The 23,570-nt window shown below is 36.5% G+C and overlaps 4 protein-coding genes across 6 annotated transcripts; all 4 read right to left on the reverse strand.

Moving 5' to 3' along the window:
* Positions 1–109: 109 nt before the first annotated feature.
* LOC18012125 (protein RST1) lies at positions 110–9,102 on the reverse strand. Of its 3 annotated transcripts, none has more exons than XM_024151027.1 (24): positions 8,620–9,102; positions 8,247–8,531; positions 8,047–8,130; positions 7,687–7,963; positions 7,241–7,488; positions 6,687–7,043; positions 6,471–6,571; positions 6,051–6,126; positions 5,823–5,951; positions 5,644–5,725; positions 5,484–5,556; positions 5,173–5,341; positions 4,913–5,043; positions 4,736–4,827; positions 4,299–4,387; positions 4,010–4,231; positions 3,839–3,916; positions 3,557–3,739; positions 2,446–3,342; positions 2,057–2,353; positions 1,215–1,865; positions 970–1,120; positions 769–887; positions 110–670 (listed from the first exon to the last, which is right to left on the reverse strand). In XM_024151027.1, exons 1-24 carry the CDS (start codon positions 9,010–9,012, stop codon positions 311–313), a joined length of 5,544 nt encoding a protein of 1,847 aa, XP_024006795.1. In that variant the 5' UTR covers positions 9,013–9,102; the 3' UTR covers positions 110–310. The 3 variants fall into 3 exon arrangements, with proteins under 3 accessions (XP_024006795.1, XP_024006794.1, XP_024006796.1); XM_024151026.1 differs by having other exon boundaries at positions 5,823–5,954; XM_024151028.1 differs by having other exon boundaries at positions 311–670; positions 4,010–4,225; positions 5,823–5,954; positions 8,620–9,012.
* A 1,068-nt stretch (positions 9,103–10,170) lies between these two features.
* Positions 10,171–11,205, reverse strand: LOC18012126 (oleosin S2-2). Its single transcript, XM_024151584.1, has 2 exons — positions 10,917–11,205; positions 10,171–10,603 (listed from the first exon to the last, which is right to left on the reverse strand). Exons 1-2 carry the CDS (start codon positions 11,064–11,066, stop codon positions 10,175–10,177), a joined length of 579 nt encoding a protein of 192 aa, XP_024007352.1. The 5' UTR covers positions 11,067–11,205; the 3' UTR covers positions 10,171–10,174.
* Positions 11,206–14,608: 3,403 nt separating this feature from the next.
* On the reverse strand, positions 14,609–15,278 carry LOC18011841 (LOB domain-containing protein 25). The gene has a single exon (XM_024151600.1). It carries the CDS (start codon positions 15,257–15,259, stop codon positions 14,861–14,863), a length of 399 nt encoding a protein of 132 aa, XP_024007368.1. The 5' UTR covers positions 15,260–15,278; the 3' UTR covers positions 14,609–14,860.
* A 5,030-nt stretch (positions 15,279–20,308) lies between these two features.
* LOC18011842 (denticleless protein homolog) lies at positions 20,309–23,503 on the reverse strand. The gene is made up of 16 exons (XM_006395350.2): positions 23,374–23,503; positions 23,147–23,259; positions 22,842–22,953; positions 22,685–22,749; positions 22,558–22,596; positions 22,371–22,467; positions 22,200–22,290; positions 22,046–22,109; positions 21,887–21,963; positions 21,696–21,777; positions 21,493–21,572; positions 21,299–21,383; positions 21,140–21,208; positions 20,985–21,052; positions 20,848–20,896; positions 20,309–20,759 (listed from the first exon to the last, which is right to left on the reverse strand). Exons 1-16 carry the CDS (start codon positions 23,438–23,440, stop codon positions 20,379–20,381), a joined length of 1,539 nt encoding a protein of 512 aa, XP_006395412.1. The 5' UTR covers positions 23,441–23,503; the 3' UTR covers positions 20,309–20,378.
* Positions 23,504–23,570: the final 67 nt, after the last annotated feature.

The following is a 23,570-nucleotide window of genomic DNA, read 5'->3' on the forward strand; positions in this document are numbered from 1 at the left end:
TTCGCTTATTGGTTATGCTTGCGAATTGCGCGATTGCGATGATAAGCTCATATCGTTACACAATGAGAACAACACTAAACAACGCATTGCCCATATTAAATGTATGCAGGTTGAGACCAGAATAAATAATCTATTTTTTTTACAACAAATAAAAAATCTATTATAAACCAATAACTAACAATATCTCTTTTATGAATACAACAGTGAGGGACCTGAAGGCCATGAAAAAATTCCCTTCATAATCACCAAACTACTCCGAAATTATAGTCTCCTGGCTAGATATAAAAATCATACAATATTTGCAAAGGAATCAAGGTATGGCCATAGCAGCAAGTCTAAGCTGTTTCTCAAGAGGCAAATGGTCTCTGAAGGCTACACAAATGTGATGCATCACCTTCACAAGCATTGGCGCATAATCTCTTTCGCTTCGCTCGATATGCTGTGAGCTTCGCCTTGCATTACCGTCTGAGTCAGTTGCAAAATTGTAAACACGTTCCAATGATGTCCATAGAAACGAGATGAAAGGCTCTGCGACAACTTCCCAGTTGGGATCAGACAGGAGAGAAGTTACGGTAACAGACATATCGCTCAAAACCGTGGATCGGTCTAGAGTGAGAAACGGCATGTATTCGCAACAGATGCTAGAGAGGAGACCAACAAAGAGAATAGCCTGTCGATGAAGCAAAACCAATTTCAACGTTAAAAATGAAGAAGAAGAGGAAGATAATCTCTTTCGATGGAGGATATCTTAACACTGATGTGTCTTACATTGGAAGGATAGCTAGAAACGCAGCTGATTTCAACAGCATCAATGAGCCACTGTCTTTTGATTCCTCCTTCGGCGTGATGCAGAGCACCTATTATCTCAATGTGCACATCCCAGATATCTAACAAAGACGAAAAGTTTGATTGTATCATGATCTTTGATTGTATCTAGCATGTATATAGCAATTGAGGATATTAACTGACCTGACTGTTCACAATTTAATATAATTGCCTTCAATTTTCCTAACTCGGAAAATGGAATTGAGCCAAGTCTTGCTAGCCTGGCTTTTGCCTGGATTTTCTTTAGGTTACCTTGGAAGTCAATCTTTTCGTTTCCAGGGTCAAGACTTGAAACCTGCATGCGAGAAAAATATCAGTTAAGTGGCTAGATGTCTACAAAGATGATATATACCTTACAAACCCATGCATAAGGCAGCTATTACATATACCTGTAGAAATTTGTATAACCAATCCCGACCCGACTTCTGCAAACATCTAACTGCCTCATACCATTCTTTCACCGGACCCATCTGATCTGCTTTCGGAGATTGTGATGCTACTGGTAAGACCGCAAAAAGCAATTCTATGCATTTTTCAATCTTTGTGATGTATTCTGAAGATTCAAGCGAAGTTCCTTCGAGACACTGACTCAGACCTTTCCAACAAGAGACCCTCAATGAGCTTTTCTGATCACAGCTATATTCTTCGTCTGAAGATAGCGAGATTACGAAGCAACAGATATCGTCAAACAGTTTATCCATTCTTGAACCTGAGAATATTCTCATTAAATCCCCTAGATGACAGAGCAGCCATGACTGGAGACTCTGCTCTAGTGCCTTGAATCTGGATAGTTCAGACAACTCGTCCAGAAAAGCTAGAAGTTTATCACATTGACTTGCGTGGGCTAGTGAAAATTTTAAGCACTCTTCCCTAAGAGTTATTTCCTTGGGAAGATCTCCTGATTGCGATGCATCAGTCTGAGTCTCTTGTTTCATTAACCGCCTTATTGTTGCTCCCCAGTCCAAGTTTGGCAACCTCGGAGCATGAGACAAACACCGCAAAGCACTTGCCACTGTGCCAGTATTCAGAGAGCTACCCGCCTAAATATCAACAAAGATTAATACGTATGGAACAGACTGATATCTCTATCCTGAACTAAATCATATTTTTATTTGACTGTTGCAGAAATTTAATGGAACCTAAGATTTTACAATTTCAAGTTTCCTTTTATGTTCCAACCATCAAGAATTAGAGAAGGTTTAAACTATCAGAAAGTTTTAAGCAGACATACCGAAGGCAAACTTGGATTTGTCTGGCCTCGAGCAAGTTTCATGACCATGGCATGCTCAGGAACATTGTGGGAGATGGAATTACGGTGAGAGTCATCAGACTGGATTTCATTACTGAGACTTGATGCTTCCCCGGACCGCATGTAATTTCTAAGAATTGAGATTGCCCATGCAGCATAATGTTGCAGCTGGCGATCCTTGGTATTTTGTGCGATAAGGAATATTTCTTGCACAGTTGGTGTCAACTGCTGAGTAAAATATGAGTTTGAAAGCAAAGGACCTGACACGTAAGAGATTTCCTGTAGCAAAATAAATGGACGTTAGGAATCCTTTCACATTAACCGGCGAATAAAAGAGAAGACTTTCGAGAAAGATGGACCAGAGAATTTACGTTTTCCTCAGAACTGGAAGGAGGAGCACGGGGTAGAGGATGGGAATACACCAAATTCCCAGCACTTGCTCCTAAAACATTAACAACTCCGAGCATGCCACCAAAGTGAATAACTGGTGGGTGAAGTCCAGAGTAACATGTCTTGAACAGCTCTAGTAACCCTTTTACAGACTCAATCTCAACAGGGTGGATACCTTCATTCAGGACAGAACCAAGGAGGTCTCCCGCCCCGATACAGGACGCCATCAACAAACTCTTATGAAAAGCACCGGACTTTTTAACAATTAACAACTCAGAAATAAGGTCCTTGAAACAATTGATTAAATGATCTACCTCATGTGTATCAAACAGTTCCACTTTTTGGCAGAAAGTGATCACTATTGGAATTGCAAGACAGGAACCGGCTGAAAAAACTCTCACTGATACACTACTATTAGAACCTGGAGTTTGCTTAAGAGAATCAGCATATGGGATCCATGATACGATCAGGTTTTTAATCTTCACAACAGCATCTTTCTTCCCAGCTCTGTATATTGCACCAACTGACATACCCAAACCTATGATGAGTCCAGCAATACCCCATGTATCATCATCAAAATCATTAGAATTCTCATCCAACAACTGAGGTAAATATGTAACGTTGTCTTCCTTTCCAGGTGGGAACAGCGCAGATAAGCTTTCTAGGATATTACACGGAGTGTGTAGGAAACGATGCAAAATTGAAGAAAGCAACCTCACGATCCTTCCTAATAGCTGTTCCTCTTGATTCCTGTAGGACTTACTGTCTATACCAGAACTCGCAGAGACTTCAGTCCGAGTGAGCAGATCTTGGCATGAAAAACCCAATCCAACCCCACAGGCTCCTTTTACAAGAGTGCTTTTACTGCTGCACAAAACCTGCAGGATAAATATTATTTTTTAGCTGCAAGCTTACTTCAAAGTGAAAAGAGCTCATGTAACGAGTGAGAAAGATTAAGACTGATTTTGCATGCATATTCTTCAAAATTACTACTCAGTATGAGTTTTCATGAAACAGTTGAACAATAATTTCCACAAGTTACATTGACCAATATGGTCCGTGGCGTAATTAACTCATAAGTATAGACAGTACCTCAAGAAGCCCAGATATATTCTGAAATTTCTGCTTGTGGTCAGTCACGTGTAAAGATGACGAAATCAATCCAAGAGAAATACCAGCGGTCCACTGACGGTGTTCATGCTCATGCTCCAACAACCAACCCAACAGAAATTTTGACGCAGTCGCTTTAATATTATGAGCAGCAGCTGGCAAAGCCTGAAAAAAAAAAAAAAAAAAAAAAAAAAAACAGATTAAACCGTATATTGAGACACTTGTGCACTACAGATATGGAAGCACATTTATATAAAATCTTACTTCACATAGTGCCCCCAGCGCCAGTGCTATATTTTCTGCAGACCTGGGAAGAGTTTCTTCAGCCATGTATACTAAACTCTACATGAATAACACAGCAGAATCTCAATAAAGGTTTGATCACTTCAAAAAATTATTTTGACTAAGCTGCTACAGAAACACATTATCTCGAACCTTCAAGATGTTGTTTGCAGCTTTAGAAGTTTTATCAGATGATAATTCTGTAGCCGTTGCATCAATGGACAGTATATTAGCTTTCATCCAACGCCGCATAAAAACTTTCAGTGATTGCAATGAAATCAGTGCAAGGGAAATATTTCTTGAGATCTGGAGAGATTTGATTACTACTCTAAATGCCTCCTCGTATTGACCATGGACATCACGAAAGCTCTGCGACTAAAAGTATGCAACTAAGTACGCTGAAGCATAGAAAATCTCCTAGCAGAAAGTTGAATATTCTTACTCTTGATGACCCAAACTTCACATCTCTGGGACTAAAAGATAGACATAATAATGCCGCACCTGGTAGTTCTCCGGTCTTCATTCCTTTCCCTGTGAGTCAAATGGATGGTGCTATGGTTAGTTCATGCGAAGTAGTAAGAAATTTACATAACTGATTATCATAAATATTTAGCGAAAAATTCTATCCATTATGAAAACATGAAAAGAATTAAGCACTCGATAAGGTCTATCCATTATGAAAACATGAAAAGAATTGAGTATTCGATAATCTTAACACTGCATATGATGGTTCACTACAAACGCGCTTCCCATTTGTTTAACTGAAGATGGAACTATAAATTTCAGCATTATCTTATTAGAATGTCAAGTTACAAAGCACAACAAGAACTGATAATTATAAACAGGTGAAGTTAGTTATTAGGCAAAAAAAATGCAGACCTGCAGGGAAGATGACCTCAGGTATCACATCCAGCAGCTTCTCAATCTTACTACCTGGAACTCTCTTCTCTCTTACATATCTACGCCGGACGCTGAAAGGTCAGAAAAGAAGCAGTTTCAGTACGCTCCTCATGAGGACCTAAGCCAGAAAAGTTCAGTAGACTACAAGCTCTATACCTATGCTCGTAAATCATGATCTTGATTGAAAGAGCTTCTAAAGCATTCAGAATTTTCGCATTGGTCTCCGAGAAGAGCAAATGTGTACAATTCTTGTTCAGGTCAGAAATTTGTTTGTCCATAAGTGATACCTGGAAAAATAATGGATCAGAATTACATTAAAAATGTCAATATTAGTAGTTAAGGACCAAAGGAAACCAAAGATGGCCTGAAACACACGTAAAAAAAATACATACAAGATACATAAATTCAGCACGTACCTCATACTGACCAAGGGCCATCAAGGCAGAGACTCTTGCCTTTGTCCATCGGGAATCATGAGGCATCTGCATAGAGCTCCCAATTTCCCACAAAATGTTCAGAACCTTTTCTGCATCCTCAGGATATGCTTCAGCATCCATTGCACCCCACTTAAGAAGAAGGCAGACACTACAACATATTCATCAAAATAATGCTAGACGTCAAATATTTGTTTAGGCACCTCAAATTACAATGGCTAAAAGATCCATGCACCACTTTGAACACCTTAATCGTGCCTGTAAATATGATTCGGGATATGAACTCCGCTAACCTATGAGCAAGGAGAGGATCATGTTTGATGTTTTGAGCATGCTTCTTAATGACACCCCATGCCGTATAGAAATCTAGATGGACAAAGCAGAAGTTACAAGATAAAATATGACGTGAAATACAAACGAATTGACTAACAGAAACAAGCATCAAGAGAGTACCAATGACATCGGCTTCACAAAGATGGGAAAGGCTCTGAAAACCAAGAGCTCGAACTGAGGAGTCTTGGCTTTCTATACAGGCCTATCAGAGTGTGAGTCCAGTGGAAAATTTAATGGCACTCCAAAAGTTTCAATATATAGCCAAAGCAGTAACAGCAAACTCGTTTGAGAAACTATACCTGAACGGACAGGATTAGGTCTACTCCCCTATCAGGGTGGCTCTTGCATACATCATGAATGGAAGCAGCCATACTAATGCAGATATGTCTCTCCGAAATAAAGTCTACAAATCCTTTCGGACGTAACACCTCCTGAGTACTTAAAATAATTAGAAACAAATAAAAATAGTACAACTTGACTTCATCAATGTTGAGCAAAAATTCATCTAGTGGTAGAGAATAGCTTACTTGCAGACTCGGAAAGGCACGGTCATTGACTACCCAGGTCTGGCAAAGTAATCTTATGGCTGTAGCATACAACAAACTAAAATGAACCATCATCAGAGCTACACATATCAACTTCTTTTCAATGGCAGTACAGATATTAAAAAAGGTATAGCGCAGAAACCCGATTCAACAAGATTGATAAATGTAGGCTAAAGCATGAAACATCATATACTACTCTTTGGCTTCTAAATCTACCTGTTATATTATATCATAAGCCCATAATCTGAAAAGTTAAAGCTGTTTCCAAAGACTACCCGTTTACTAAAGAGCAAAGGTGAATATCGAGTATTGCAATGACCAAGTAAAGGTTTCAACCCTATTATGAATACGGTTAAAAAGAAACATGATACACAAGAAATTATCAGAAAATGGTGTACTGACCCTTTCGCATCCTTGTGTAGCATTGGTGTAATAGTCTGAACTACAAGTGGAATCATCACCTGTTGTGCAGCTAGTGATGGGAGCAATCCCAGAAGTTTTGTCTGCAAGTCAAAGAAATTAAATGGGAACTAGACTAAAGGAAAAATAAATAAAAGAAACAAACACTTAAATTTGAAGATAAAGGAGTTAACAAAAAATGAATGAGAGTAGTCTCACCAATAGACTCTGACAAGGAACGTCAGTTCGAGATAACAAGTTGCTGTAATATAGAACAACTAGCAATAGCGGGACACTCATCTTCGGGTCAATGCCACCAATAGCACTCAAAGAATCAATAGCCTCAGGTCCTAGGGATGGATGCATCACCAAGACACCAGCAACAGCACCAAGTAAAATAGGTATCACTTGCGAAAGACTAAACGATCCAGATAACTTTTTCCTATCACAAAACCTTTCAGCATGTTCCATAAGTAGTGAATTCCAAGTCGCTGATCCAGGATAACTTTCCTGTGTTTCACTTCCATTGATGTAAGCCACTCTGAGGAAGGAAGACGTGGAAGGTGCATAGTCATTCTGGAAAAAAAAAGAACATTCAAAGACTCAGTGAGCAATTTGATTCTTAGTTTCTTTTGAGAAATATATTGATATGGGCATAAATCAAATAAATATGCGTAACTCTCGAAGGAGTAGCCATTTAAAATAACCTAACCCATGAGTGGATCTATGCAACGTATTATAGAAAATAGCAGGTTCCTCCACAGAAATTAAACCTGATGCCAGAGTTGCTGCATCATCCTAAATACGACAGAGCCCACCCGGCTGAGTGGTGAATATTCCTTACTTGTGTGGACCTCAATCTTTGGTGCATTTGACATTGTTACCAAGACATTTTCTACGATGGAAAGAACCTTACTTGCTGCACCTTTGACTGATTTAGAAGGAGAAGACATCAGTGCGATGATAGGGAAAAATAATAGAGGCTCCACACTTGAACAGGCTGCATCTACCGACAAATTTTCTACAAAAGAATTGAAAAGAATCAATTCTCAGTCAACAGAAAATGCACACATCACTTTTTGTTTGCCAAAATATAAAGAAACAGGGAGTCATGCTATAGCAAGACACACCAAGTTGACTAGTATAAATTAGCTACTACACTAATAGACAATAAATCGAGCAAGAGTGTAATGACAAGAAGACGGAGACTCGGATATACCATTTTCACTTTTCCATTTGAGCAAAAAATGCAGGAACTTTAAAATGGAGAGTTGCTCATGCTCAACACTGGACTTGGCAAGCATGAAAACTAGCGAGAGAACCACCAAGGATAAATCACTTGAATATGTTAATCCAAGGTCTTTCTGAACAGCTAATAAGTGCCTCAATGATTCGATCACAGGCTCTTGTTCGGTGTTTTGGACATGAGGAGAGGCACAAAGCAAAAGTACGGTATCTACCAGTTGCACACCAAGCAGATGAACTTCCATTACTTCCTGTTAATATAGATAAATGAATGAGTGTCGGAGAATGAGCACAAAGATAAAGATGAAGGCATGATGAGGCAATAAGCACATACCAATCTAGTTCCAACCAAGTCTCTCGCAACCACAGTGTAGGCATCCACTAGAGTCTTGACAATGCAGCTGAAATTTCTATTGTCCTGAATAGTTTCATAAATTTAGAACAGCGTCCTAGAATTGCATCTGATTACGTGCATTCAACAAACTGACTGACAGTGAAAGCTATCGAAATACTCAGGCAAACATGTAAACTTACTTCCAGATTTTTGCCCGGGATATAATTCAGGCAGCGGATAAGCAATCTGAATACTGGCAATGCTTCGTGGCGGCATGAGCAACAAAGAGAAGCCATTGATGAAACTAATTCCCTCGCAAACAAAGATGACGATGAATCTGTAAGTGGGATACGCAGTATTGTGAAATTCAGGAACGGCTCCAAACATTCACATACTCCCACCATTCCCAATCGCCGATTATGCATCACAAAGAGTGATACTTGGTGAAGAAGCTCCGTCTGTGCCTCCGCTCGACTAGAAAGAATCTACAACCAACAACAAGGAGAAGCATCAAGGACTTACTAATTTCGGCTTAATTTTCACGGAACATGGACGCATCCATGGATCACATACCCTGACAAACGGATGATTCTCCGTCGAATTGAACTTCCAATTCCCATCTTTCTGTTCGTAACCAATTCGAATCAAAAACCCTAAACCCTTCACAAAGAGGGGAACTAATTTCGAGTCGCATCCTTCGAGTGCTGATTGGAGTTCCAGCAAACCGCGGGAGAGGTCCAGAACGGAGTCTGATACTAATCGACATAGCTCACGAACGGATTGATCAACGACAGTGGGAGATGCGGAGGTGAGGCAGAAGGAGATAGCTTCTCTTCCGGCTTCGGATTCCGAACCCAATCGTTCTGGAGCAGATCGTAACTTGGAGAAAACGGAAATCACAGCGAATCTCTGTATGGAAGGTTGAGGGACGCGAGTTTTCTCCAGTAACGTAGTATACGAGGCCATCACTTTGACCAGAAGAGAGAAAAGAAGCAACGGTCACTTCGGAGGCGTGAACGGAGGGCTGAGGAATTTTTCAGCTCCGGGAAGGGAAAGTCCGACCAGCCGGCACTCGATAACGGGCCGTCCCGATTTGGCCCAATAAGCCAAAATCAAAAACTAAGGGAAATTGCGTAAATGAACCCTGACTTTTACCAAAAACAATAACTAAACCCCCTAACATTTTTTGAGGGATATAAAAACACCCACCTTTAAGGTAATGTACGTATCTATCGATTTCCGACAAAAGTATATAATATGTACCATCAAGATAACAAAGGTTTTATGCAATAGGTGGGTATGTCATTTCCCAAGTTTTGAAAAATGTCAAATTGTTTGAGTCGTTTAATATCATCAGTGATAGACGATACCGGTTTCGAATGCTTAAAGATATTCAAATACATAACATAACAAGCAATGTATGAAAGATCAGCATGATAGACAGGCCGTACAACAAAAGATGTAACCCAAAAGTTATAAAATTACTCATTAAACAAAGAAATAAAGTACAAGCTCACACTTCAATATAAGGATTGATCATGGTAGAGACAAGTATATATTATCGTCAATGTAAGGACTGATTTTTCTTGCATATGTCGTTGATGCGTGGTGAATAATATCTCATTTATCTCTCATATGATTCAACTCCTAACACATACTAAAAAACTTGACAATGGCTTAAAGATCCATGTTTACGGTTACCTTCGATGACTTAGAATTTGTCTCATCCTTTAAACCAGTCATAAAATCTTAGTTAGAGGATGGTATGGATTTCTGTTAGAAGTTGAGTTCTCTCTATCTAAGAACTTTCATTTTGTGTTTATTTTTATAGACATTTTTAACGGTATAAAATCCACTTTTTAAAAAATAAACTCCAAAAATTCATCTGGATCTGGTATGAAATATCTCGCTATCTCAGAAAAGAGGAAAGAAAAACAGGTTTATTAGGTTCCAAAAAAAAAAAAAACAGGTTTATTTTGTTTTTTATTTCACTCACAAGGTATTTTTATTCGGACACGACAGAACGTCAAAACGAACGTACAACATATTGACAAAATATTCTAGAAGGAAGAAACTGGGACATAAAAGTAGAATTACACAATTGCCGTTCCAACAGAAGCCCACAATTTTATGATCCAAACGACCTCCTTCCCTTACCCTGCTCGGTGGTCTCAGTGGTCAGACTAGTCTCACGGGCTTCATGGGCCTTATCTTGCACATACTGGCCCATCTCTTTACCTTTCTGACCAGCATAGCCTACCGCATCAGCCATACGCCGTTTGGCATAGTCCAATTGCTCCGGGACTGTATCACTCGTCCCACGGAGGTAGTTTAGGACCCATGAGACCGAGCTTAGACCCGTCAGCCCAAACATCCCAGAGGCCAAGATTCCGGTCACAGCAAGACCGATGGTGAGAGCTGCCGGGACAATCACCGGACTGAAGAGGAGGAAGAGCGGGATTGAGAGCATCAAACCTATCACCGAGCCAGCTAGAGTGAGTCCAGCTAGGGCTAGTAGTGAGCCACCGATGGGAACTCCTGCTATAAGTGCCACGATCTGCATGTATCAATTATTATCTTTAGTTACTTTAAATTTTGTTATGAGTAATGTCAAAATTGTTAAATCCAAGGATGACCATCTGGATATGATCCTATATACATGCTTGCATATAACCATCTATATGCATGCATAACCACCTTTTGTATATTTTTGCATATATTGATTTCAATAGTTCGGAGCGCTTATGATTTTCAACACATATTAGTGGATAATTTAGTTCTTTTTTAAAAAAAATTCAGAAACTTCTTTAAATAGTTCTTGGTAAGAAACAAAAAAATATGTAATAAAAGAGAAGAAACAAAAAAGATACTTGGTTAGTGGAGGGGCCCCGACTCTTGTAATCAGAACCAGCACCATAACCATAACCATAGCCATAACCAACATCATCTTCATAGCTCGGCTGTAGAGGGCTACGTTTGTCAGTTCGGTCGACATGCACACGCCTGTCCACGTTCGCCATATCGACTGATATAATGATTTAAACTAAAAGAGCCAAGTCTAAGAGAACACAAAATGGGATATAAAGAGATAGAACATATACGTATATATAAATGGGATTGAAATATTTTTTTTCTTTGTATAAGGGAATTTGGAGTGAAGAAAAGAGGACACGTAAGGATGTGTTGAAGGAAGAGGTGTGGCTTTGCATGATTTCCAAGTTTCATTCTTTACCTGATCATCTTTTCCTCCTTCTCCTCCCACCGTATTCAAATAAAAACAAACATTTATTCGGTTTAATTACCATTGCTCTCCTTTCGATGCATCCATATTTCACTTGTGCGTTGTGAAGTTGTGTAACAAAGACATCTTTCCTATTAAATATTTTGCTGTTAAGTTATTTTCAATTTTGTGAAGAAGCAAAAGTTCTTCCAATATCGATCATTCGATCCAGTTAATTCGACCCGCTAAGAGAATATTTTAATTTTATCGAACCTAAGTTTAGGAACATAAATATTAAATGATAGCCAAAGGTTGCTGGTAATCAGTAACACTGTTTGTTTGTTAGCTACACATTAAGTGACTAGCTAGAAAGCTTTGGGTGAATTATAATGAGAAGAAAAACATTTTACATTTCACATTGTTTCTCTCTTTTCTAGGTGTGGATCTTGATATACATTCTCTTTGTTCATCAAAAAAAGAAGTTGCCCTTGTGACTTTAAATTATAGTTGCAATATTAATTTATGTCCACTCTTTTAATGGCTTTTTACATGTTTATGTACCATTTATTTATCTATCTAAAATTGAAATTTGGTGGTATGTACAAGATGTGCCACTAAATTAATCAATGTAAATCGGAATAAGCTCTCGTTTAACAATAACTGTAAATGAAATCCAGACTAAATCCATAAACGTCTAAAAAATTGGATATTTAAGACGTATACGCTGATTAACGGCTTTGAGTGAAATTTCATTTTTAAGCTACTTAATAGACCATTTTCTTCTCAAAAAGAAAATAACCAACACGGAGAAAACTAATACGAAAAAAGAAAAGGTAAAAAGAGTTAGAAATTATATCAAATTATATACATATATTGTCTATATTGGTATAACAATTGATTGATCGCTTTTATAACACGAGCACATTGTGGTGGCCCAGTGGCTTTAGTTAGTAGAATCCTTTTGTCTTACAGAGGTCTAATCAAGAAGAAGAAAAAGATATAATCGAATCAAGCAATTTCAACAGTAAAAACGACGCCGTCCGTGGAACAAGGCTTTTTCATTCGGTTCTGTTATTGGACATTTCTAAGCTATTGGGCGGTTCAGTGGTGGTCCACTGCTACTTGATAATGAGATGACAAACTTCTCTCTCACTTTCTCTTGGTCCACAAATTGGGCCCATCTATGGCCCATTTACGTTTTCTTTTGGTGTGCTCTTCGCCTTTTCAGCGATGAGATTGATTTCAAACTTGGATTTAACCTGTTTAAAGTTAGGTCTATGGCTAAAATCGCAAGTACTAAAACAGTAGGTTTTCTTTGGATGGGGACATTAGTACAATAGTTTCGCTGGAGTTTTATATGGTCACTAAGTCCATTTTTTTGCATATAGAAAAGTTTAATTGCGAGAAAAAAGGTTTTAACCCGTGACAAAATATAAATATCGACTAGTTTTTTTTTTTTTGGTTTTCTTTCAAATTTCATAAGATGTGGAAATTTCATTGAAAAATTGTTATCATTTTGTAATGATCTCAATAAAGAAAAGGGATGGGAGAACTGAAGGAGAATGAAGGAGACGGAGGGAATAATTGAGGAAAAGTCTAAAGATGTGTACAATATGAGATGATCTATCACATGGCAAAACAATCATATTTCTGCAATAGACTGTGATAGTGTAGTAAATAAAATGTTACAATTAAAAAAAGACGAAGACTAAAATGAAATGATAGCAGAATTTGTACCTTTAGTTACTGTTTCTGAAACTGACTCATGTCTGAACACAATCTTGAATCCCCGTGTCTTGAAGTCGACACGCATGGATCAGAAAATATACGTATGTTTTCTTTTTTGTCAGCAAATATACGTATATATGTAGCTTATGTACATCTAATATATATCTATCTGTACACAATACATTCATAACTCATAGACACACTTTTTCATAGTGTATATTCTTTATATATATATAGATATATATATAAACATGTGAATAGTCAATGCTTAAAAAAAAAACATGTGAATCTATACACAACCGACGAGATCCATGTTAAATAGCTCAACTGATTCCTTCTAAAGTTGTTGTGATATGTTCCAAGCACAAATGATCTAAAGAGTATTGAAGCACAAATAAACATGACACGTCTCACTGGCTTCGCTTTACGCAATTGAAAAGGTTGAACTGTTAATGTAAACCTATCGATAAAACTCTAAAAGAAAAAGAAAAAAAAAAACTAAAGAGGTAATAAAGACAGTTTATTGCCTTCGATATTTTAAAAAAATGTAATTCTAGTTTAGTTTTTACGTTTCATAGAAAATATTAATTAAAAATGAAACTAATTTTAGCAAAAAAAAAAATAATGAAACCGGATCATTAAATAATTTTTTTCTTCATCATGTGGAATCTCGATGGATACTTAATGGGTCTGTAATAAACATTTTCACCGGATATTCAAAACTATATACTTAGATTACATATATATATATATTTCTCAGTTTTTTTTAATGATACCAATCTTAATTAATGATCTAAAAAGGTGAATTTGGAGTTGGTTTTGGGTGAGTTGATTTGTATGTGAATATGTTTTGGTTGTTAGGTCGTCGCCAAATGACATGAAATAAAAATGGACCGGCTTTAAAAAGAGATTCCCTACGAAGACGTGTGCCTAAATAAAGGTACTAAAACTTGATGTTTTCAATTTTCAGCAATTGATTATTTATTCAAACTTTTTCTTAAGTCGACAAAATATATAAAATCACTCGATCAACTTAGAATATTAGCGAAATGATGTTACTGACCAGTGACTAGTGTGTGATATCAAACGACCAATTATCAGACTACTTTCCTATGAGTCTATCTAAAACTGTCGACATGCAATTTTCTATGCTTTTAATACCATTATTTAATATTGGTGTTGCTTCAATTTAGTATCACAATTGAACGAAACTTTAAAATGCTAAAAAAGGTTGGTCATGAATCGATGAAATATGTGTCTAAAGGGGACTGTCCGAATCAGTACACATCCCTTTTTTCTATCCTGCTAATAATGAGATGATTTTGGTTGAAATACTTTTGGTCGAAGTTAGCTTAGCACATTTTTAGCAACTATTTTGAGGTTAAACTATAAAAATCATAGTTTTTTATGATTTATTTTATGCTTACTAGTTAAATCAAACTAATTTATCTCAAAATTCGCAGCGGCTATCCGAACGTGTCCCACCAAATTCATGATCATTTGTTGGACAAAGTTTTAGTTATTTTATTTTGTCACTTGATAAGCACCAAATACAAATACAAACACATCTCACTTGTTCATTGCTTATTCAACATATTCAAAAATGTTCTCTGATTTCCCATGAAAATTACAAGTTAAATTACACAAACCGCATAAGTATATACATACAAATAAACATACACATACATATATACATAATACATACATGTCATTAAGGCATATCCTTATATTGACATATACACATGATAATATCTTCATCACTTCCATCACATCAACCATCCTCTCTCTCTCTCTCTTTTTATACTTCTCCGCCGCTAATTCTCTCAAAGAGTGAGTGATGATGACTAATAAACTCCCGTTGACCAGTCAACTCCTCCGCCCACCATAAGCCGACGTCGTTTCATTACCAAGACAACTAGCGTATCTCATGAGATCAGCATTTGTCTCCTCTAGTTCCCTTTGCAGCCTCAAGACCTGTCTTTGGAGCACCGAGATGGCCCCAACGCAGCCATACACCGGATCTTTTAGCCGTGCCTCCGCCTCGTAAGCCAGCGAGTTCACAGCATCTTCCCGTTGATGCGGAGCCACCTCGTGGAGGATCTTGCTCACGTTGCTTGCCCCGAATATCCGGTGCACGTTAGCGAACTTTGTAGGTTCTTCTGGCGGAAAGTATGGTGCGAATACGCACTCCGACGTGCATTTCCGCCGGAGGAATTTGCATGCCGCGCACGGTGAGTTTGTGTAGTTCGAATACGACGACGACATCTTTTCTTATATATACCCCCTGATTATTCAGTTGTGGAAATGGAAAAAAACAAAACATGTAGTCACATACAGTAAATATTTTATTAGGATCGTTCTTGGAATTACAAGATTGATTGATATGAATCTTGATCCACATCGATATTGTGAAATTCTAAAATCTCCCCCGTGTATACATCAATTTTGTTTTACACAGTATATATGTCTATGTATATGTTTCTACGTACACATTATAAAAGTTATGCGTTTTCGAAATTTTTTTTTCCATTTTGTGTTGGTAACTAGCAGTAATTGTCTCATCGATCATCAATATAAATGGTAACAAGACATATGATGTTCTTAGCTCTTATATCTTCAAAATTCATTTATATAGTAAGAACGGTAACTGGAGATAATATAGAGTTTCCAATATGATTGGTTACACGACGTATGCTTACAAAAATCTGGTTACAAGACGTATGATGTTCTTAGTCTTATAATCCCTAATAAAATTCATTATTCTTCGTGTTCTTACTGCGTTAAAAAGCTGTTACCATTTGAATCCTAACTTCAACTATTATATCTCACACAAATATATACATATATACTAGACATTCCTTTATAAACTATTAGTTTTAGATTGAAAACCTTTAGTCAAAAAAAAAAAAAACACAATTAGTTTTACAAATTTCAAAGATCTTGGGAAATCAAAACCTATGTAATAAACAAAACATTCTACATATATATGCACAAAATGCTAAAGCTAAGTGTCTTGGTGAACCTAACACATAATACGATTGAGAAAAGTTATATAACTAGTTGTGTAGCTACATTACATATAAACAAATAAAGGTCCATTTATCCCACAAGAAATATGAACAAAATGGGTGTCGCTAGATAAATTCGAATTTACGGTAACCCACACTATTTTACGTTCTAGCGTATTGGTTGGTTAAATATGACGGTATCATATACTTTTCAATATAAGAAATCGAAGATCTAATTAATCATCATTAAGAATTTCTAAGAAGATAGTAGATGTATATTTCCGTATTATACACTAGACCTAGATTTGTTTTTAACATGAATTTCTTATAATAAAAAATTGTGCCACCAAGTTATTTTGGTAAAAACCAATGCAAATTTGAAATTTGTTTCTTTGAAATTGTTGACTACTGATTTTCTTTTAATTCGAACATATTTTAGCACTCTTGACCTTACATTTTTGTTCTTGGCGTTTAGTTTAGCAGCTTTTCCTGATTTTCTCCTCACAACACTCTGTGTCTCTCTGACTCTGAGTTCACATCTATACAACATATCTTGGTTTAATTTCTTGAATCTATAACCTAAAATATAGGTGTTCTATATACTATAGGGGTTTGTGTTTCAGTATGGTATCTTCAATATATATAAGAGGCATGAAATCAAGATTACTCCTTCAGTTGTAATTTTTTGTAAGAAAAAGTCGTCCAATTATAACTTGGAATTTCAAGATCAGTGATCAAATCTTCATGATCTAAACTCTCTAATATTATATAACAAATCAACATAAAGGTACGTAGAATCTATATAATATAAGTGTGTGTGTGTGTATGAGTGAATTGGCTGAGTAGAATGAAACACTTTTAGTCTTACCTTTTTAATAGAGCAACAAGAGAAAGTGCCCCTTGATATGTACTCAAAATGGTTTGATCTTCTATGTTTCTCTCTTTCGTGTACTATATAAGAAGGGGCGATGAAAAATCGTCAAGAAGGTTTTCAATTATTGGGTTTCTTTTTGTTGTTCTTAGAGAGGAAACCCTAGTTGGAGACGAAAAGGAGTCTCTAAGGGGAAAGTTAGAGAGAGAAAGAGGAGACAAGGATTAGCGAAAGAGAGAGAGAGAGGGCAAAAGGCATTTTTGGTGGAATGAGAAGAGAAAGAAGATGAATATAATGAGACTGCAAAGAGACAAATTGCCCTCTATTAATTGAGGGCCTAAAATAGTGAACTAAAGAGGAATAACTCTGACCATGGAAATTGTAAATTTTACTCCATTAAATTGTTTTCAGTAATTACTAACATTTTTATAACAATTTCGTAATCAATGAACTTTGAAGAAATTTCTTCTTTTGTGATGTGACTAATTTATAAGATTTTTTTTTTTAAAGAGTGATATGTAGTAATTTATATTAGTAAACCCACATATCAAATTTCATAATAAGTGTACATTCGTCAAGGTGTGTCGGAATCGAAATTGGAATAGCCCTCGGACCGTTTTAGATTTTCTAATTCCAATACCTACTTTTGAATACTTGACAAATACCCATATTAGTAAAGGCTGTAAAGCTAATATATCTTCTTTTTTTTTGCTCAACTTCTCATTCATTAATCCACAAATGTTTTTACAAAGCATTCTTATCAACCTCAATTAAGAGACTTATCCAACCAGGCATAATAGAATACAACTTAGAGACATTAACAACAAATGTGTAAATCTCCTGAGCTATTCTATGAGCCACACTATTATCTTTTCTTTTCTTGGGAAGAAAGCAAGCTGGTGATCTTCAAATATTGATAGCAGACCTTTTATATCCTGCTGAAACATACTTAAACAAGGTCATACCTGCTCAATAGCATAGAAAATATTTTTAAAGTCAGTTTCAAAAATAACTCTGGAGTAATTCAGATTTGTGACTATAATTATCGCCCATCTAAGTGCCTCAATCTCAGTTTCAAGAGCCGAACCCAGCTGGTGTAATTAGCTAATATATCTAACAAATGAGAAAACATAACTTTTGAAGGTTTTCGTAATATGATGCCTTCTTTCAAAATATCGGGAACCAAAACTTGAATAGCTCTTCGACCAATGTAGATTCTTCAACTTCACTTCCGAGGCTTAATCGCCTACAATTGTTTTATTTACCTCCGACGTTTTTGCAAGGTCTGCTACCGTAAAAAAAATGTGAAGTCTTGGTCCACTTCTTTTTTCTTATTAATATATTGTTTTTATTTGATATTCAGAAGATTTTGGAATACAAAGTTACAAAGAAAACATAACTGTTGAGGATCTGAGCAAATCCGACATGTGTACTGTCATTTTGCTTGATTGAATATAACTGTTAACATATAACCCCTCCTGATTTTAATGTTCACCTTTCGGGAAAATAATTACTAACTTTTAAAAAAAAAATGTTTGTTATGTTCATTCAAAATCCCACCCTGATGTTTGAGAGCCACATGCTTAAATACAAACAATTAATTTATTTGGCAAAAAAAAGAATTAACAAAACATGGTTTCTGATAATGGAGTAGCTTTTTCTTTACCTTGCAGAATTTCTTTAAACATAATCAGAATATTTCAGAAAAAGAATTAACAAAACAATTATCACTCTAAATTAATTTTGAAATCAGTATTTTCGCATATGTTACATAAACACCATTGAATTTACTTGTTTGTATTTTAAGGTTTGAATAAGTGATGTATACGGTATAACAATGCGTTATTGTTTCCATAAACATAAATAGATATACAAATCTATAAGTGCAATATTTGGTAGCATGTGCGTAGATTACACCAATGATTAGATGAGATAATCAATCATTGGCAACCATTACTTTACGTTTTTTTTCTCTATATAACAATACTTTACGTATTTAGTTTCCTGATTCGATTTCAGTGTATACAATGTACATGTATGCATATGTATATCAAAGTGTATACGCATGCTGACAAAATCCCTATACATATAACTTGGGCCTGGCGATGGTTGATAAAAATATATTAACCTCTTACAAATATGGCTAATGTGGGTCGCTAAAAAAAGCTAATGTGACGATAGAAAACAAATAAAAGAAGCCAAGTGTGTGCGCTAAATTATACATCCGTATAAAAAAAGGAATTAATATGTATGCATGCACCTAGAAGGAATTCAGGAATCAATGTGTACCGAAATTTCTTGCTCGATTCCGACCCTATCTTTTCCTTTTTTCCTTTGAGCATGAAAAGAATTTTGGTGCGTAATCTAGTAAATAATATATACAAGAAAATTTATTAAATGGTGAAAATGTTAGTATATCATCTTAGAATAATGAAATTTAAATTTGATATATAGTAATAACTTGAATTTCTGGAAATGAAAATTCCCATTATAAGTTTTAAAAGTAAATTTAACAGTAGCTTAACTTCTAGAACCAGTTTTCATATATAGTTTTTTACCAATAGTTTTCATATATAGTTGTTATAGCAAAATTAAAGATAAAGAAATTATTTTAGTTAACAGGTATATAAATATGTGATATAAGTGGGACTACTTTTGAGATTAATGTATACCTAGCTCGATTGCCAATTTGTGTGAAACCATAAACAAAAAGTACTTATGATTTAGTAATCAAATATAGGTTCGGACTTTGTGGATTGGTTGTTGAAGAAATGTGTTATACGGAAAAATGTCGACGGAATTATTGCAAGCCAAGTGTTAGTATGGCCACAACAATCATTAGATATGCACAATTATGTGATCAAATGTTATTTATTTGATGCACTTCTTTTCTCATTACATTATAATATATACATCAAGCCCAATTAGTGGTGTCCAATCTTATTTACAATTCAATAATTTCCATTCGTCTTTTTTTCGTTATTTAAAAAATATAGAGAAGAATCTAAGCTTAACAGATAACTAAACTCATAACTTTGTATTGTCTTTTGCTTACAACGACAGCTTTTAATAGGCAAACTTCATACCTCATACCATTAAAATGCGAACAAGTATTCATTGAGTCATCATTAGAAAGAGATTAAAGAGTGTCAAATCGGTGGCCTAGAACAAATTTTGATTTGCTTGTTTTCCGCGTCGAATCGCCATAATGGATTTTTTTAGCGTGCATGAATCATGCCGCATGGTGTAACATATTCTTTTGCATTGGGCCTGATCCAGTGAACTTACACTGTTTTGCCTCGATCCATTGATCTACAAGCAGAATATATAATACGGCTAAACAAAGTCAACTTTGATGCTGATAACCATTAAGAAATGTTAAAGCATTTGTCTGAATTAATCGCTTCTGTTTTACTTTAAGCAGAAATTGTCAGATATATGACCTGGTATCTAATAAATCTTACAAAGTTTCTGTACAGTAATCTTTGGAAAAAGAGATTAGGGTTTAGGGAGTGACAAGAAAATAGTCTCTGATGGTTCTTCGTTTGACAGAGGAAGGAGGGTTTAGGACAGATGATGGGCTGTTGACCGCGGTTTCTGGTGTTCTCTCGCACGTTTTCTCTTCTTCTGATGATGATAATGACAATGATGATGTCTTCTTATTCTGAGTCTCCGGAGTTCTGATGATAGGCGTTGGTTGATTAGTAGTATAATCATCATCTGGATCTGATGAATGTTTTTGGGGACTCTCAGGTTCTTTGTTCATCTCAAGTCTTTCTTTGGCTTCAGTATTTGACAGTGCAGATACTCTGCGTTTAACTCTTGACGCAGACGCTGATGCGTTTGAGGTTTTGCAGCGGTTGTTCTCTATGTTCCACAATCGTACCTAATTATGAACAGACAAGAAGTCAGCAAAGGGCTAGAAAACACATAACCTTTTGGTTTATCACCACCATATGAAATGTTTTGCTTACCGTGAAATCATCTGACGCTGTTGCTACCTTACCAATCTCTGATGGAGACCTACACATCAGATTGAGTTATTAATATTATCATCGAATCTACTCATCAGGAAAGTTGGATTCAATGAGAAATAGGAAATAGAAGTTACCAATCTACTGCAGTAACTTCGTAGTCATGGCCTTTTAAGATTGTGGGATCTACTTGAGGCTTGTTAACCTAAAATTGCAGTGGTTCTTTAAGCATAGATACGTATTGAACCATTGATTTATTGGAGAATGTCAAACTAAGTGACAGAGTTTAAACCTGCCAAATGTAAGCGTTACCATCGCTTGAACCGCTCAAAATGTGTTCTGCATCAGGACTGATCATTGTCTGCAGCACAAGATGTTAATGGTGAGTGGACAGGCGAAATCTTTAATTAAAGCAAATCAGTTGTGTGATTGATGTGAACAAGGCATTTACCCTTACGAAAAAAGAATCTATTCGGCAACCAGAGAAAGATTGTAAAGGTCCTTTGTCAAGCTGCAACATGTTGTATAAATAGATTCTGCAACAGGTTGTTGAAACGAATTACATATTTTGTTAGAGCTGGACTCTCTGATAGTGCAGGCTCATCACAAAGAATAGTTAATGAGTGTGAATCTTGAAATTCTAACCTATTGTCTTTGCACGATGCTGTGAGAAAGGTTCCACTTGAGTCCTGGGACAAGCAAACTATGCCATGTGATCTCTTTTCCTGAAACCACAAATAAAAAAAGCCGGATACAGATTAATCTAGTTTCCATTTGCATCGTTCAGAGACTAATTCACTTAGAAGAAACATGTGATGTCATCTGAGTCTAGGAGCAGCTTAGCTTACCTTAGTGTTTGTTGGGTCTAACTGTGGAGATGCTTGAGCAAAAGGAACTTTAAGCTTCCTTGTGTCCCAAAATTTCAAGGCACTGATAGAAACGAGAAAAACAAAGAGAGCAAAGGATGTAAACAACATTGCTATATGATCAAAGGAGAAGGATTTTCTTCACATAAACCCACTAAAGGTTTTGCATGTACCTATCTGGTGCTCCAGCAGTGGCAATTGTGATCTCGTCCTTGAGATAAAGCACAGAGGTAATGCTTGATACAGCAGCCTGAAAACATGAAGCCATAAGCAGAGATGATAGGATAAATAGCTTAGAATGGAATAGTCAAGCGAATGAGCAGGAGTAAAACCTTGCGACGTTTGATTCGTTTTGAAAGAGGAGATAGATGAGCTCCTTTAACCATGCCAGTAGAGCTGTGTGAAGGCCAGAACAACTATCAAGATGGTTTCAAGGAAAAAAACGAAAATGATTTGCACAATTAACGTTTACAGAGAAGGACTTACTTGATGCAAAACTCGTCTTTGTAAGAGCTACTTTTACATCTTAAATCCCATAGCGCAAAACATCCATCTCTTGAACCAGAGACGAGAAGATCTGCAAACAGCAAGAGTTAGAGCTACAAAGATGGAAAATATCAATTAGTAAACTAGGAAGAGAAATTAGCAAGAACTAACCAGAATTGGTTGGATGTGAACACAATGATTTCACAGTTCCTGTGTGTCCTATAAGGACTCCAGTACACTTAGTCTCCTCAACATCCCATACTTTGATCTGTATCCACGTTAATAGGAAAGAAGAGTTTATGAATGTTGGAGACATAAACACAAACTCATAAATTAAAATGTTTGGGTCACTACTTACAGTTTGATCACCAGAAGCAGTCAGAAGACAACTATCTCCCTGCAATAAATTTGTGAGCCTATCTTAATTCCAGGGAAGATTCATGAATTAAACGTATATATAGTTCAATAATAAACAAATGGCGCACCTTGATCCAAGAAATGTCAAAGACCGCATTATAATGAGCAACCCAGTCACGGAATCTGGCATTCTCTACACATAATTCCATTTGAAACAAACACAAATCAGCAATCGCAATTTAGCCAAGAAAAACTTGGGTTATCAACGGGAATGAGAGGCGATACCTGTATTCTCTTGGTGAGATGCAGAAGAGGCAAACTTCTTCTTACTCGAATTAAAGAGACTCACATGGCCATCTTCATCTGACACGGCGAATATTTGAGAATTTCTACTACTCTGTACGTTTGGCATAATCGGTAATTATAATCACACAAAAAAACATAATTCGTGTATAGTTATCTGAAATTCGACTAAAATGCACAACAAAATTCAGAAGATATCATCGAGCGTTGAGATTGGTTCTAGAATTGGAGCTACATTAAGAATCAACAGAACGAGAGGGGAAATATTCGGTAGATCGACTATATACCTTACAAAACGAAACGGCCAACGGCGGAGTCCGAATCCCGTCGTGTTCCACAGCCACGCCGGCTATTTCTCTGCAAATCAGCTCGGAATCTGCGAAGAACGGTCGCTTCCTTCCTGAGACCAAAAAAAGAAAAAGTTTAATCAGAACAAAATCAGGAGAAGCTGAAACTCGTCAACGATAGAGCTACAAGATCGAATAACGCAACGCATTTGAATGTATGGATATACCTCGAAATCCGTTGAGCTCTCTTAGACCAATGTCGACGAAAACGGATCTTGATCTGGAGTTTTCCATCGGAGATTCTCTGCAGTCGAAGGAGAGAGACAAGAGAGGAGCGGCGGAGAAATGTGTTAAAGAAGATTTTGCCGGGGAGGAAATGAAAAAGATGGGAAACCGGCGGGATAATCTTTATTTCATCGGGTTT

This window comes from Eutrema salsugineum, unplaced genomic scaffold (assembly GCF_000478725.1).
Source record: "Eutrema salsugineum unplaced genomic scaffold, Eutsalg1_0 scaffold_6, whole genome shotgun sequence".
NCBI classification, from domain to species: domain Eukaryota; kingdom Viridiplantae; phylum Streptophyta; class Magnoliopsida; order Brassicales; family Brassicaceae; genus Eutrema; species Eutrema salsugineum.

Excerpts from the sequence above, each read along its gene's own strand:
- LOC18012125 (XM_024151026.1), bottom strand. The coding sequence starts at position 9,012 with ATGGCCTCGTATACTACGTTACTGGAGAAAACTCGCGTCCCTCAACCT. Across the intron at positions 4,232-4,298 it reads TGAAGTTTGGGTCATCAAGA|TCGCAGAGCTTTCGTGATGT; the intron begins GTAAGAATATTC and ends GCATACTTTTAG. Across the intron at positions 1,866-2,056 it reads CAAATCCAAGTTTGCCTTCG|GCGGGTAGCTCTCTGAATAC; the intron begins GTATGTCTGCTT and ends GTTGATATTTAG.
- LOC18012126 (XM_024151584.1), bottom strand. The coding sequence starts at position 11,066 with ATGGCGAACGTGGACAGGCGTGTGCATGTCGACCGAACTGACAAACGT. Across the intron at positions 10,604-10,916 it reads GGGGCCCCTCCACTAACCAA|ATCGTGGCACTTATAGCAGG; the intron begins GTATCTTTTTTG and ends TGATACATGCAG.
- LOC18011841 (XM_024151600.1), bottom strand. The coding sequence starts at position 15,259 with ATGTCGTCGTCGTATTCGAACTACACAAACTCACCGTGCGCGGCATGC.
- LOC18011842 (XM_006395350.2), bottom strand. The coding sequence starts at position 23,440 with ATGGAAAACTCCAGATCAAGATCCGTTTTCGTCGACATTGGTCTAAGA. Across the intron at positions 21,573-21,695 it reads TAGACCCAACAAACACTAAG|GAAAAGAGATCACATGGCAT; the intron begins GTAAGCTAAGCT and ends TTGTGGTTTCAG. Across the intron at positions 21,209-21,298 it reads TAGATTCTTTTTTCGTAAGG|ACAATGATCAGTCCTGATGC; the intron begins GTAAATGCCTTG and ends CTTGTGCTGCAG.